Here is a 14,880-nt window from a genome sequence, read left to right as displayed (position 1 = left end):
AATATAAGCCAATTAAAAAAAATGTGTTTTTAACTTAGATTTAAAAACAGACAAAGATGATGCAGAGCGAATACACAAAGGTAAAGCATTCCACAATATTGACATGTCAGCACCTAATGAACTGACAGAGAATTAAGTAGAGTAGACTGAATACAGTTGTATTTTTTTTAATTAGATGCTTTTATCATAACAAAATTACTTTCTGAGAACTGTCCCCATGCCAGTGTGAAAGTGCATATACATTCACCTAAAGGATTATTAGGAACACCATACTAATACTGTGTTTGACCCACTTTCGCCTTCAGAACTGCCTTAATTCTACGTGGCATTGATTCAACAAGGTGCTGAAAGCATTCTTTAGAAATGTTGGCCTATATTGATAGGATAGCATCTTGCAGTTGATGGAGATTTGTGGGATGCACATCCAGGGCACGAAGCTCCCGTTCCACCACATCCCAAATATGCTCTATTGGGTTGAGATCTGGTGACTGTGGGGGCCATTTTAGTACAGTCAACTCATTGTCATGTTCAAGAAACCAATTTGAAATGATTCGAGCTTTGTGACATGGTGCATTATCCTGCTGGAAGTAGCCATGGTGGTCATAAAGGGATGGACATGGTCAGAAACAATGCTCAGGTAGGCCGTGGCATTTAAACAATGCCCAATTGGCACTAAGGGGCCTAAAGTGTGCCAAGAAAACATCCCCCACACCATTACACCACCACCACCAGCCTGCACAGTGGTAACAAGGCATGATGGATCCATGGTCTCATTCTGTTTACGCCAAATTCTGACTCTACCATCTGAATGTCTCAACAGAAATCGAGACTCATCAGACCAGGCAACATTTTTCAAGTCTTCAACTGTCCAATTTTGGTGAGCTCGTGCAAATTGTAGCCTCTTTTTCCTATTTGTAGTGGAGATGAGTGGTACCCGGTGGGGTCTTCTGCTGTTGTAGCCCATCAGCCTCAAGGTTGTGCGTGTTGTGGCTTCACAAATGCTTTGCTGCATACCTCGGTTGTAACGAGTGGTTATTTCAGTCAAAGTTGCTCTTCTATCAGTTTGAATCACCCATTCTCCTCTGACCTCTAGCATCAACAAGGTATTTTCGCCCACAGGACTGCCGCATACTGGATGTTTTTCCCTTTTCACACCATTCTTTGTAAACCCTAGAAATGGTTGTGCGTGAAAATCCCAGTAACTGAGCAGATTGTGAAATACTCAGACCGGCCCGTCTGGCACCAACAACCATGCCACGCTCAAAATTGCTTAAATCACCTTTCTTTCCCATTCTGACATTCAGTTTGGAGTTCAGGAGATTGTCTTGACCAGGACCACACCCCTAAATGCATTGAAGCAACTGCCATGTGATTGGTTGATTAGATAATTGCATTAATGAGAAATTGAACAGGTGTTCCTAATAATCCTTTAGGTGAGTGTACAATAATCATCCGTGTGCAACTTGCATGAGAAAGGAAACATTCAGTGTTACAACTGTACTCCTTTACATCTGTACTCAGTCTACTTTGGAATTTAAGTGTTTGTTTGTTGTTAAATCTGACACAGAGACAGTTCGGACTCAAAAACCTTAAATCCAGCATAGAGGGGTTCAGTGAATGTGGTGTTGAATGTGTGTAAGTGTGTGAGTGTGTGTGTGTCAGAAATGCTGTAGAAGGACAGAGTGCCGGACAGCCAGTCCAGATACACTCCTACTCTCTTAGATTGTGGTACATGGGTTTGTATGTTATTGCACACATTATTGTGCGAGACAGTGAATCCATTACCAGAGCAAAAAAGAGACCATGATTTGTCATTGTATCCAACCTTACAGACAGTCCCTTCTTTCCTGCTGATACCTTTATAAGCCACTGCTACACGAGCCCAGCCAGTCCGTTCAACCTCCCAGTAACAGCGTCCAATCAGACTCTCTCGACACAGAACCTGAGGAATATCAGCAAATCTCTCTGGATGATCAGGATACGGCTGATGCTCTTCCACATATGTGATCTTTCTGTTCCCCGACAGGATGAGTTGAGTGTTTGCTGTGTTTGGATCCAGTGTGAGATCACAGGCATCTGAACACAAGAAGAGATATAAAAAGTTTATTAATCTCATTTGTTTTCATAAAATGTGCAAGAGTTTGTCAGAAAAAAACCTACACTTTTGTAGTCCTGATTTTATCCTGAAGGGCCCTCCATGATCCAAACTAAAAAAGACACACAAACATACAGACAAAACAAATTGTAAGTAGTTTGAATAGATATTCACATACAGACTATTAATATAAAGAGTCAAGTCATATTTATTTGTATAGCACATTTCTCAATACAAATTGTTCCAAAGCAGCTTCACAGAGCCGTATGTCTCAATGTCTTGAGATTTTTTATATCTTGATGTCTTCAAACCCCTCTAAACAGATCTTTTTGAGCTCCTAGTGAACAGCCGAAGGAGCTAAAATGGATTTGATATATGCATATAACTGTAAAACAAATAATTTGATATTTAGTTGTAAATTATTTGCATTCAGTAACTCTGTAACCAATAAATAACAGTACATGGGTATCTCTACCATCTTCAAATTCTTAATAACCCAATCTATATATTCTAACTAACATACTCAATGCTTTAGTTGTATTTTCTGCAAGCACTTTCTGAAAACATTGCCCATTTACGGTAAATATGTAAAAACTGCAATAAAGAAAATGGTACAAATACATTTTGCGAGTTAAAATATGGATTTAATTGTTACATGCAGAGATCGGAAGAACCAGAAGAAGAATTAATAATTTGAATCGAAGCAAAGTTTGGTTAAAAGCTCCAACTTCAATTATTTGAGTTCTTAACTTGTACCCCACATACTTAAGTGTCTGCAGTGAGCAGTTTGCATCATTCAGTTTGTCAGAGAGTAGCTTGACTCCTGAATCTCCTGGGTGATTGTAGCTCAGATCCAGCTCTCTCAGGTGTGAGGGGTTTGAACTCAGAGCTGAAGACACATAACCACAGCCTTCCTCTGTCACCATACAGCCAGACAACCTACAGAAACACACAGTCAGATCATCTACAGACACACATCAACAGTAAATGGGTTGTTTTAAAGCCAGTATGGAACCACCGTGAATGTTTCAATGTAAAAGTCAAACCTGAGTATCTTCAGCTGACAGTTTTGAGTCTTCAGTCCATCAGAGAGCAGTTTCACTCCTGAATCCTGCAGGTCATTGTTACTCAGATCCAGCTCTCTCAGGACACAGTTTGAGGATTGAAGAGCTGATGACAAACTCTCACAGCACTGAGCAGTGAGATTACAGCCAGCAAGACTGAAAGATATGAGATTTATATTTTTTATCTGCATTCTACAATTAGGATTTCAATAATATCAACATCATTTTTGTAAAAAGACTTAAAAAAAAATATATATATATATATACTTAAGATGTGTAAGTTATCACAACAATTGTGATTATATTCAGAAACTTTTCAATGTAATACATTTTTACACACTCACAGGGCTTTGGTGCAGTTGATCACAGCTGGTATCAGTCTTCTTCTACCCTCATCTGATGTGTTGTATTTCTTGAGGTCCAGCTCATCCAGCACCTCCTCTGACATCTGAAGCATGTAGGCGATTGTTGAGCAGTGAGCAGGAGAGAGTTTCTTCTCTGAGTTTTTGTCTGATTTCACAAACTCCAGAATCTCTCTGGACAGAGTCTGATCTTTGACTTCCAACAGACAGAGGAACAGATTGATGGATCTTTCAGTGGAGAGTCCATGTCCATCTTTGATCTTCTCTTTAATGTACTGTGTGGTTCTCCTGATGCTCTCTGAGCTGTTCTCTGTGTGTGTCAGTAGATCCTGTAAGAGTCTCTGATTGGACTCCAGTGAGACGCCCAGCAGGAACCGCAGGAACAGATCCAGGTGTCCATTCTCACTCTCAAGGGCTTTATCTATTGCATCCCTATGCAGATTATGCATCACATCACAAAGGTGCAATGTGTCAATATGTTTCAATACATAATGGTAAAATGCATAGAAAGCAGCAAGAAACTCCTGAATGCTCAGATGATTAAAGCTGTAGACTTTCCTCTGATGAATCAAAGATTCCTCCTTAAAGATCTCTGTGCAAATCCCAGAATACACTGAGGCGTCAGTGACGTCTATGCCGCTCTCAATCAGGTCCTCCTCATAGAACATCACATTGCCCTTCGTCAGCTGTTTGAAAGCCACTTCAGCAAGTTTCACAATCACTTCTCTGTTGGACTGCAGGAGTTTCTCTGGATCTCTCTCTTCATACTTCTGATTCCTCATGTTGATCTGAATTAGCAGAAAGTGGATGTACATTTCAGTCAGAGTGTGAGGGATTTCTGCACTCAGATCTTCTTTCAGGAGCTTTAGAAGCACAGTGGATGAGATCCAGCAGAAGACGGGTATGTGGCACATGATGTTGAGGCCTCTTGCTCTTCTGATGTGTGAGATGATTCTGCTGGCTTGATGCTCGTCACTGATTCTCTTCCTGAAATATTCCTCCTTCTGAGGCTCATTGAAACCCTGAATCTCTGTCAGACGGTGGATGTATTTGGAGGGGATCTGATTGGCTGCTGCTGGTCTGGAGGTGATCCAGATGAGAGCAGAGGGAAGCAGATCTCCTTTTATGAGGTTTGACATCAACAGACCCACTGATGAAGTCTCAGTCACATCAGAAACTTTCTGAGAGTCTGAAAACAACAGTGTCATTCTGCTTTCATCCAGACCATCAAAGATGAATACAACTTTACACTCCTCATATATCTTTGAGTCCAGATCTTGAAGTTCAGGGTGAAAGTCCAGCAGAAGTTTGTGAAGACTGTACTGATGATCTCGGATCAGGTTCAGCTCTCGAAATGGAAGCACAAACATGAAATCTACATCCTTATTGGCTTTTCCCTCGGCCCAGTCCAGAATGAACTTCTGCACAGAGACGGTTTTCCCGATTCCAGCGATGCCTTTAGTAAGAACAGTCTTGATTTGCTCTTTCTCCTCACGTCCTGGTTCAGGCGAGGCTTTAAAGATGTCATTGCAGTAGATTGGAGTGTCTTGTGAGTGTTGTGTTCTGGTTGTTTTCTCCATCTGTAAAACCTCATGTTCTTCATTCACTCCTTCTCTCTCTCCCTCTATGATGTAGATCTGTGTGTAGATCCTGTTCAGGAGGGTTTCATTCTCTTGGATTTTGTTTCCCTCAAATAATCTCTTATACTTGATCTTCATGCTGGATTTGTGCAGGTCTTTGACTCTCTTCATAATATCATCCATTGGTTGAGAAGAATCCTTCTGATGGTCTCCAGTCTCAGCATCTGTTTCCACACTGCTGAAACAAGAAGAAAAATAAGTGTATGATAGGAGGATCCACCACTAACTACAGAGATGCATAAGTTTAATGGAATGAACTTTAGATTTGTTTTTTAGCTTGTTGAATTGATAAATAAAGACACAACAAATAAAACCAAAACCAGAGAGGAACATACAGGAAAAACAATATGTAATTTTTTTGTACTCACTTACAGTATGTTTACATTTAGTCATTTAGCAGACGCTTTCCAAAGTACCATTATAATAAGAAAACAGTAAGTGTACCGTTACAGTAAGAATATTAGTCAGTCACAAATAGTTATACTTTCTACCTCTTCCTAGATTAATGATACTCTGTAGGAATATATAAACCTGCACATTTAAAGAGTTATATGACATTGATGGTTGAGTATTTCATGTTCAGAAGTCTCCATCTCTGGTAATGACTCAAATATTTGTTGTTAATTCTCACAATGCATAATGCCATATATTCGTTTCACTAAGTTTATAATTGGGGCTATTCCAGTGATTTGATATTTATACAGAATGAAAATTTAAGTTAGAAAATGTATTCCCTCTGTGTATATTTTGTAATGAATGTTTTAATATATTAGCAGTTAAATAACTAACTTGATCTAGCGTGTTTATACTCACATAGGATCAGTGGTCACTGGTTTATCACTGAGGTCAAGAGTATAATCCATGGATGCGGCACTCTTCATAGACACACAGCTGGGTTCAGGAGATCTCCGGGACTGAGAACATCCCTCCTCTGTTTTCTCACTGATGTCAGGAGGATAAATCATGGATCCGTCACTCTTCATAGACACACGGCTGGGTTCAGGAGATCTCCGGGACTGAGAACATCCCTCCTCTGTTTTCTCATTGAGACTCATTTTAGAAGCAACTTTGCTCTTCTTTCTATCCAGAAAGCCATTAATCCTGCCAATATACTTTATAAATTAGGAAAATTCACACAATTTATCCATAGAAAGACACAAGACACAGCAGAAAAGCCATTTGCTTTAAACTTGTACTTACCATGAAAATATCCTGCTGGTTTATGCTGCTTTTTCAGCCTCTTTCCTTTCCGATGTGAAGCTCTTGTATGTTTCTGCTTTCAGTTTTAGCTGTTCTAGTTGTTACACCTGTTTTACTCAGAGTTCAAGGAGGAGTTTCATGAAGTAGTTACGGAACAGTGCAAAAGCAGAACAGTGTCCAATAAAAACATGTTTTGAAAAAGGAAAATGCTGGTAACCTTCACATTTACCATGTTTGTTGTTTTAACCCTTCTCACAGCATAAGCAATGTAGTTCAAAGCAAAACACAAGCTATTCAGAATAAGTTTGATTAAAGACATAGAAATTGCACTTATTTAATGTGTTACTGCAAACACCATTTAAATCAAATATTCAAAAATGAAAAGGATAATGTAGCTCTGAACACCTGTACAAACTGCATATAACCCCAATTCACAAAAAGTGCAGCATATGTGCACAGAGGTGGGTAGTAACGAAGTACATTTACTTTGTTACATTTACTTGAGTATTTTTTTTTTTTTTGGAAAAAAAATACTTTTAAGAGTAAATTTAAATGTGGATACTTTTACTTTAACTCGAGTACATTTCTAATGAAAACAACTGTACTTTTACTTGAGTACAGATTTTGGATACTTAGTCTCTACCCACCTCTGCGATGTACACTTAGTGGAAAAAAACAGTAAGCTAGCCAATAAGTTGAAATGCATCCCTGATAAAAATGACTTCCATGATCTCCTAAAGACAAACATTTTATTTTCTGTTAAACCAACTTTTATCTGATTAAATGCAATTAATTCTGTACATGCTCACTTCTGCATTTAGCCTCAGTGAAAACAGCAACTTCCTGTCACAAACTGCTCCGAGACACAAAGGTTGAGATCCAATTGCAGCTTTATTTGAAGCGTAATCCAGAATCGTAATCAGCACAAGCAGGGGTCAAACACAGGAAGGCAGTCCAAACAAACAAACAAACAAACAAACAATCAAAACAGGCAGGTGTCAGAGGCAAAAGAGTAATCCAGGGAACAGGCAAAAAAAACAAAAACCAAGAGACATTAAACCAGGGAAAACGCTCGGAAATGCAGTGCAACAACATACAAAACTCGCAGTGAGTGATGGGGTGACCCAGGCTTATATGGGGTGAACTAAACAAGAAGATGAGATACAGGTGAATGTGATACTGAGTGCTGATGAGTCCAGGCAGAGAATGATGGGAGATGTAGTCTGTGAGTGAACATGAGAGTCTGGTGTGGAGTGCCCTCTGGTGGCTCTCAAGGGCACTCCAGCTGGTGTCCGTTACACTTCCAGTGTGAAGTAGGCTATGGGAATTGTGAAAAATTGAAGCACCAAATAAAATCTTAATTAAATCAGACAGCAGGACACAATGTTGATTTGATCTCACTCTCACACTAAAGGATTTTAAAGCTTATGGAACTCATTAGAATGGTATTGTTTAATATAATATAATATAATATAATATAATATAATATAATATAATATAATATAATATAATATAATATAATATAATGTGGTGAACATATTAAGTTAAGATGGTATGCAGGGTCCCTCTCTAACTGTTGGGGTGGAAGAAAATGTGCCACACTGATTAGATCCTCAGTGAATAAAAATAAACAACTGTTTGGCAACATCAGATAAAATGATAAGAAAACTTACAGGGCAAGGAGAGGACTCCTCTTCTTATTATTGACTGTTAACATAACCGTTCACGGGTCAGACCTAATAACAGATAAACCAGATAAATGAATGCATGGACGATGAGTTGACCGCTTCTTATCGTGTTTGGTCTTTATCTGTTCCATACAATGCCTTTAATAATTTGAAAAAGGTTTGGTAAAGAAATGATGCATGGGCAAACCCTAAAGACACTGTTTTAACGCTGTATTTTAAGCTATGCAAATGAGTTCCACACTAGGTTGGGCAACACCGTTATGGCTACTTCAGACACCAGTGTCCAATCACACTCCAGGATTGGAAAGGCACCAGATTTCAATCTCCTCCTCATCAGAAAGGGTAATATGTCCCCCGGGTAGACACACCCTTGTTCTACGTTTCCAACTCGACTGGGAAGGAGACACTACGTCCTGAGTTTCTGACCTGAAGAGGAAATAGACGACAAGATTGTTGACTAACTCTTACGACCCCTCCAGCAGTGCAGAAAGGACCTCCGCTTCGGCACACACTGCCTGTCCCACACGGCTCCTCAGTGACACAGCCAGTCTGCAAAAGACCCTGTGAAGTTTCAACTAACCCAGATGCTCGGTACACTCTTTAAGGGCACTCTTGGTGCAACTGAAGTTCAGCATCCTTCAGTCCAGCGTGGTAATGACTACAAGATCGCAACTCTACGCCCTTCACGCATCCCACATCACCAGTATAGGACATCTACTGCCGGACTGACCATCGACTGTGTGGAACATAACAACTTACCAAACCTGTTTCTGGAGACCTTGGCAGTAGTTTATACCTGCAGCAAATTTGCAGCAACTTGCTTAGATAACAGTTACCTGGGGTCAGCTTGTTACAAATAATAAGTATATTATTTGTTTAATGATAAATAAGCTTTCATTTATCAGCGTTTTGTCAGAGCCATTAGGTGGTTTCCTAAGCATTCCCATACAATTCTCTTCCATTGCCACATTCAGCTCAACAGCATTGCATTGATCAATTCTTTGTTCACATCATTTATTCGATTTGTTTAATTCAGTACTTTCCTTTTTGGTTATTAGTTTATAATCATTTAGCAGTGTATAATCATTATCAGCATTATTAAACATTGTGGTATTTACTCTTGCGTATCTACTGTTAATAAATTGAATAAATTTGATTAAACCTGTGTCATCATTGTATTGAAGATCAAACACTCTACTAGTTGTAATTGATAATTAACCAAAATATGACAATTTGCTATGGGAGAATATTACAGCCTACTAGAAAATCGCATAACCACAGAAATGATGTTTCTTCATTCCTAATTTTTTCCATGCGGCAGATGCACTGAACTCAGCAGTAAACATGTTAAAATGCACTATATATAAACTTATAGCAAAAAAAAAAAGAAAAGAAAAAAATGTGTCTGTTTGGTTTGATACGGTTACCATGTAATGACAAAATAAAAAACTCTCTATTAAACTCTCTATCCAGTGAATGAATGAATCCAGTCATTATAGTCCGTAATGTAAGGTTTGGGTTCTGTTCAGTGTAAATTAATCACCATTGGATGCATATTATGTCCTCCTCTCACAAGATTGTAGTTCTCAAAAGTCACACTCCAGATGACCACATTTGTGTTCGTTACTAAAGGAAATATTATATAAATTATATTATATAAACTATGTGTGGACACATTGAAAATGTCTTACATCCTACAAACATTTGTACAGGGACTTTAAATCAGTGTCAGGGGCACAAGACAAACAAAGTACAAAGCTGAGCTATATGCTATATGTGCACAGTATGAGTTATTGTTAGGTTATATTGAGGTCTAGATGAGTAATCAAACTCTATTAACAATGTGCAAAGTGTGCAGTCGTGCTCTGGCTGCTGTTGTTTCAGTGTTTCTAGGTTTGTTTGTTTTTGGTGCCGCAAATATAGGCACAATATGGGCTTATATATACCCAAATATATACTGTATATAGCCAATATATAAATATAGCTTATAGCCAATATATACCTCAAATCCATATTGTGCCTACAACAAATTGTGGCACAGACTGTCAACATGTGCTGAACATCAGTTTTTGTTTTTATTCCTATCTTTATGGCCTGTGGTCCAACTACAGTGTCTGACTCAGTATATGCTCTTATGATTTGTTGCTGAGTTCATAATTGTGTGAAACAAAGAAACCTGATGTGTCTGATGCAGCAACGTGAATCTGGAGTAGACCGTATGATCTTTAGTAGAATTAATAACTCATGTTCAGCTTATTTTGTCCTGCAAAGGTGACCGATTTTGCTGTTACACTGTGAGGTATCAAATCTTTCAGCAAAAAGTATTTGACTTTATAACATAATTCTTTTTTTGCAGCTTCAACAGAAAACACATTTTTCTGAAGCACCTCAGAGACCCATGAGCAAAGATGGCAGAGAGCAGGACACGTTCCAGCCAAGCAACTATTGAAATGAATGGCAATGGAGATAATAATGAACACCAGGTGTTATAAACCTCATCGATGATCCATACGCATATAAAAAGAAACAAAGTCCAAACAGTTTTTGGAGTCTAACTTTACACTTTAATTTTCATTATAAATAGATCAGCTCTTGTTATCTCTTACTTACACAAATCTATTTGTTTATTTGACCGTCTCTGTCCAGAAGGAGGCGCTACATGATCATTAGCGGTTGAAGAGGAACTAGATATTAAAATTACAATCCAGCATGAACCCTCCAGTCTGATACAGCTCAAACTAATGCTTTTGTGTGCTAAAACACTTTTGTGACCACTACTGTATGTCTAATGTTAACATTCATATCGTCTTCCTTTGTTTATTCATATTACAGTGTGTTCTGTACACAGAGTCATATTCTCTGTAAAGATGCATTGGATCAAAATAAGTGATCAAATAAATTGAACTGAATCCCACTTAGAGTTCTGAGCTGAGGTATATCTGTTAACGTTCACTTCACTTATTATATTCATATTAGAGTTTGAGATATGATGTCATAATAGACTTCTGTACATCATTTTATTTATCAGTTCATTCAATAGGCTATATGATGTGTAATGATGCTTAAATATGAATATTTTCTTCAAGTAAATGTAAAGTAATTTTAATTTTAGTAATTTAGTAATAGTAATTTTAATGTAAATTGTTAAGTAAACTGTGATATTTGAAAGCCCTAAACTGAGTGATAAGTTTCTGTTGTGATGTTTAATTTGAAAATAAACATAATTTGGTTATATTAAATGTGTCTTTTGATGTTATTTAATCTGTAATCATAATATTTGCATTGTAACTGTTGCATCTTGCGCACTTTAGTTTAAACCTGTGAAAAACCCAATGTAAACTGCACCTGTGACTAATGAAACTCAATAAAACCACAGGCCTTACAGTTCCTGGGGTAGTTTTTACTACTGGATGGTCCGGTATATTCGAGAGTTTCTCTTCTTGTGGGCGTGACTGTGAGAAATGTAAGCCCCTCAAAATTCAAAGTTGTTTAATTTATTTAAAAAAATAATAAAGTGTCACATTTTCACACAAAAAAATATACTACAGCTGTTCACATTTTCAAATATGAACAGTCTAATAAGTGTATTTGACTGTTTAAGTGCAGAAAGCAGTGAAAAAAGAACTAATTTAGTACTGAGAGGAGGCTTTATGTGTGCGCACTTTGAGTGTGAGCACACAATCTGCGGTAATCAGTAAAATTATGCACAGTACGCATAACCCCAAACTGAAATTCAAGCTTTGTAACGGCAACAATATTCACCCAAAGCAAATGAAACGAGTGAGTGAGTGGAGGCGGGTTTATGTGTTACTCACTGTCGGATATATGAGAGAGCAAGAAAGCTGATATTGTGTATGTGTTCTTCGGAAAATGAGTATTGGCAGCGTTTCAGATATTTCAGTATCGATATATATCGAAAAATTTATTTTCGACCATATTACATTGCACTTAGTTTAGCATAGTGTGGTTATAGCAGATATAGGGCTGCAAAGCGAATCCAGAAGTGCCTTTCACCCTGTTACGACTTGATGAACCACTGATACGATTTTGGAAACATTATTTTAAGGTAAAAAATGTTCCTTAGTGTTGCTTTAATACCAAAAGCCTGGGTTACAGCAGAGCGAATAAACTATGGCGCTAGTTTAAACTAACACAGACCATTTTTACTCTTGGTTCTGTTTAGCTTTTTTAGAAGAAAGAAAAAGAAAAAAAAGACAATTGCTCACATCTCAGACACGTTAATGTTGTGATTAGTAATTAATTAGTGATATGACATCATTGACAGGCGACACAATTACACAGGCCGTTACACTGGTTAAAATAGCTAATTTTTGCGGATTGATGGAAACATTTGGGATAATGTAAGTACACAAGTCAACAAAATGTATAACATTGTTTTAGTGGTTTTTGGATATTTTTGTAAAACAAAAGACAGACTGAGTTGCCACAGATTAGAACTTTGTTTTCACTGCCCGGCCAAAAAATATAATCGCTTTTTGGATTTAAATAGTCAAATGCTTAAGAGTCTATGATTGTATCATTATTGCAGTGATTATTATGTTTCTAACATGTTATATGTGTGGCAACAGTTCTTCTAACCCTAATTGATGGAGTGTGTAGCTTTTCATGTCTTATACAATCATGTAGGAAGACACATCATGGCCATATTCCAGGATGACAATGTCAAGATTCATCAGGCTCAGATTGTGCAAGAATGGTTGTGAGGAGCATGAATAATCATTTTCACACATGAATCGGCTCTTCTGAGTCCAGGCCTTAAATTCACTGAAAGTCTTTGGGATGTGTTGGAGGAGATTTTACAGAGTGCTGGACTCTTGCGTTGTCAATACAAGATCTTGACCAAAGATTGATGCATGGAAATAAATGTTGTGATGTTATTTACATCTAGATGTGCATCGGTTCTGGTTCGAGATCTTATATTGACAATGCATGAGTCTAGCACTCTGTAGCTGAGTGGGGTCAGTTCATTACGGAAGCTTCTAATGGTCATCTACTGGTCAAACAGTTGAAGAGCAAATGTCTGATTCTTCAACATGTAAATTTTGAAACAACATATTAAGTCGACAACATGATCATCAGAGGTTCATGTACAATTCAGCACGAACAGTCCAGTCTGATCAAATTCAAATAAATGCTGCTAAAACACTGTTGTGATCTCTATGTCTAATGTTAACATTCATATAGTCTTCCTTTCTTTATTCATAGAATATTGTGTACACATAAAGTCATATTCACTGTAAAGATGCATGGAAACAAAAGTGATAAAATGAATTGAATGCCTCTTACAGTTCATTAATTAATGAGTAAACTAAAAGTACATATAGTTTGATCTGGGTTTTGTCAGACTGAACTGTGTGATGGATACAGGACACAAAACACTGCATATTTGCAATAAAAACATTGCCGTAACGGTACATTTGGAATGTGCTTTTGTCTCACACACAATCCTGAGAAAACAGGAGAATCTCAGTGACTTTCAGTGACTTGCTCAAGCATTGCTCAAACCACAGCTCTTATTATGGTTTCACCGGCCTCATGTGACGCTTATACACTCTCTGACATGTGAAGCATGAAGAGCTGCTGAATATCTCTCTGATTTCCAAACATCCTCTGTATGTCCTGTGCTGTATTTTTGTGTCATATGAAATAGTGTGTCTCCTCTCTACAGTCAAGAGATGAAAGCTGCTGGAGTTTCTTCACACAGAGTTTTAATTGCTGATTCTATTCTATTTTAATTTAATTAACAATTAAAAGTAATATTAAATAAATGCATGAAATAGATTTAAGTGAATTAACCCTCTGGGGTCTAAGGTGTTTTTGGGGTCCTAAAAATGTTCTGACATGCTCTTACATTTGTGCTTTTTTCAGTTGCTTATAAACAAATTAATGGCAAAGGTGTAATTACACTCTATTTAGCACAAACAGGGCTACCATAATATGTGAGCAACATGTATGTACATGTTTGTATTTTTGAGAAAATAATGTTTATGCATGGTTATTGAAAAAATAAAAAAAATGAAAATGTCTGAAATAAGGCCAGAAAACACATACTAAATATGTGTCAATAAGAATTCTGAATAATGCATTTTGTCGCCTAGAGTTTTTTCTTCAAAATTATGTGAAAATCATCCTTCCTAATCATTCACATAAAACAATACATTGATTTAAATTTTGTACGACACTTTTTGTTTGGAAAGGCAATATGCGGGTGGGCGTGATTCACACCTGAAGAGACAATGGGCCCCCGCATAGTGAGGCTGCATACGTAATGAGCCTTTCATTCAGGTGTGTGACTGAGCCACAAGAAAGAATGCAAGGACAATATATATATAAATAATTGGTTCACAGTTGTTGTTTTTTCCACAAATTGTGCTTGCAAATTGTATAATATCCAAGGTAAACATTTCTAGTAATTGTGTAGTTAATTCTCATGCTGTATTTTCAGATTTGGAATATATTCTCTACCCAAATGTGTCACTAATAAAGCATAATAAAATTATTTAAAGAGAAGGCTTATATTGACCTTTTAAGATTTTTTTTTACATCTATCCTTGTATGTATATATATACAGTGCAATGCATAAGTTAATACACCCATGCTAAAGTTGACTAAAAAGAGGAATAAAAAATCATATTTTGGAAATTGAACTTAATGCCTTAATTAAAAAAATTAGGAAAAATCCAACCTTTAAGGACACCAATTTTTTTTGTGAATGAATAATGTATCGTAAATAAATAAATGTTCTTCCTTAAAATACATGGTGCATAAGTGTGTACACCCCTATGTTAAATTCCCATAGAGGCAGGCAGA

The 14,880-nt window shown here is 37.3% G+C and overlaps 2 protein-coding genes across 2 annotated transcripts in view; both read right to left on the bottom strand.

Annotated features, from left to right (window-relative positions):
- LOC311279859 (uncharacterized protein) overlaps window positions 1-14,880 on the bottom strand; it is a 73,287-nt gene that overhangs the window by 44,994 nt on the left and 13,413 nt on the right. Inside the window, exons 8-10 of the mRNA XM_084391634.1 lie at window positions 8,809-8,845; window positions 5,975-6,262; window positions 5,229-5,339 (exon numbers count right to left, since the gene is read on the bottom strand). Of these exons, the coding sequence (XP_084247760.1) occupies window positions 5,229-5,339; window positions 5,975-6,262; window positions 8,809-8,845 (436 nt within the window). The remainder of the gene's footprint in view (window positions 1-5,228; window positions 5,340-5,974; window positions 6,263-8,808; window positions 8,846-14,880) is intronic.
- LOC311286337 (NLR family CARD domain-containing protein 3-like) lies at window positions 1,544-5,178 on the bottom strand. Its single transcript, XM_084402507.1, has 5 exons — window positions 3,504-5,178; window positions 3,142-3,315; window positions 2,861-3,034; window positions 2,161-2,207; window positions 1,544-2,076 (listed from the first exon to the last, which is right to left on the bottom strand). The coding sequence occupies exons 1-5, from the start codon at window positions 5,099-5,101 to the stop codon at window positions 1,553-1,555; spliced, it is 2,517 nt and encodes an 838-aa protein (XP_084258633.1). The 5' UTR covers window positions 5,102-5,178; the 3' UTR covers window positions 1,544-1,552.

This window comes from Rutilus rutilus (genome assembly GCF_951802725.1).
Source record: "Rutilus rutilus genome assembly, chromosome: 2".
NCBI lineage: Eukaryota > Metazoa > Chordata > Actinopteri > Cypriniformes > Leuciscidae > Rutilus > Rutilus rutilus.
This window is presented reverse-complemented; position numbering and strand designations above follow the sequence as displayed.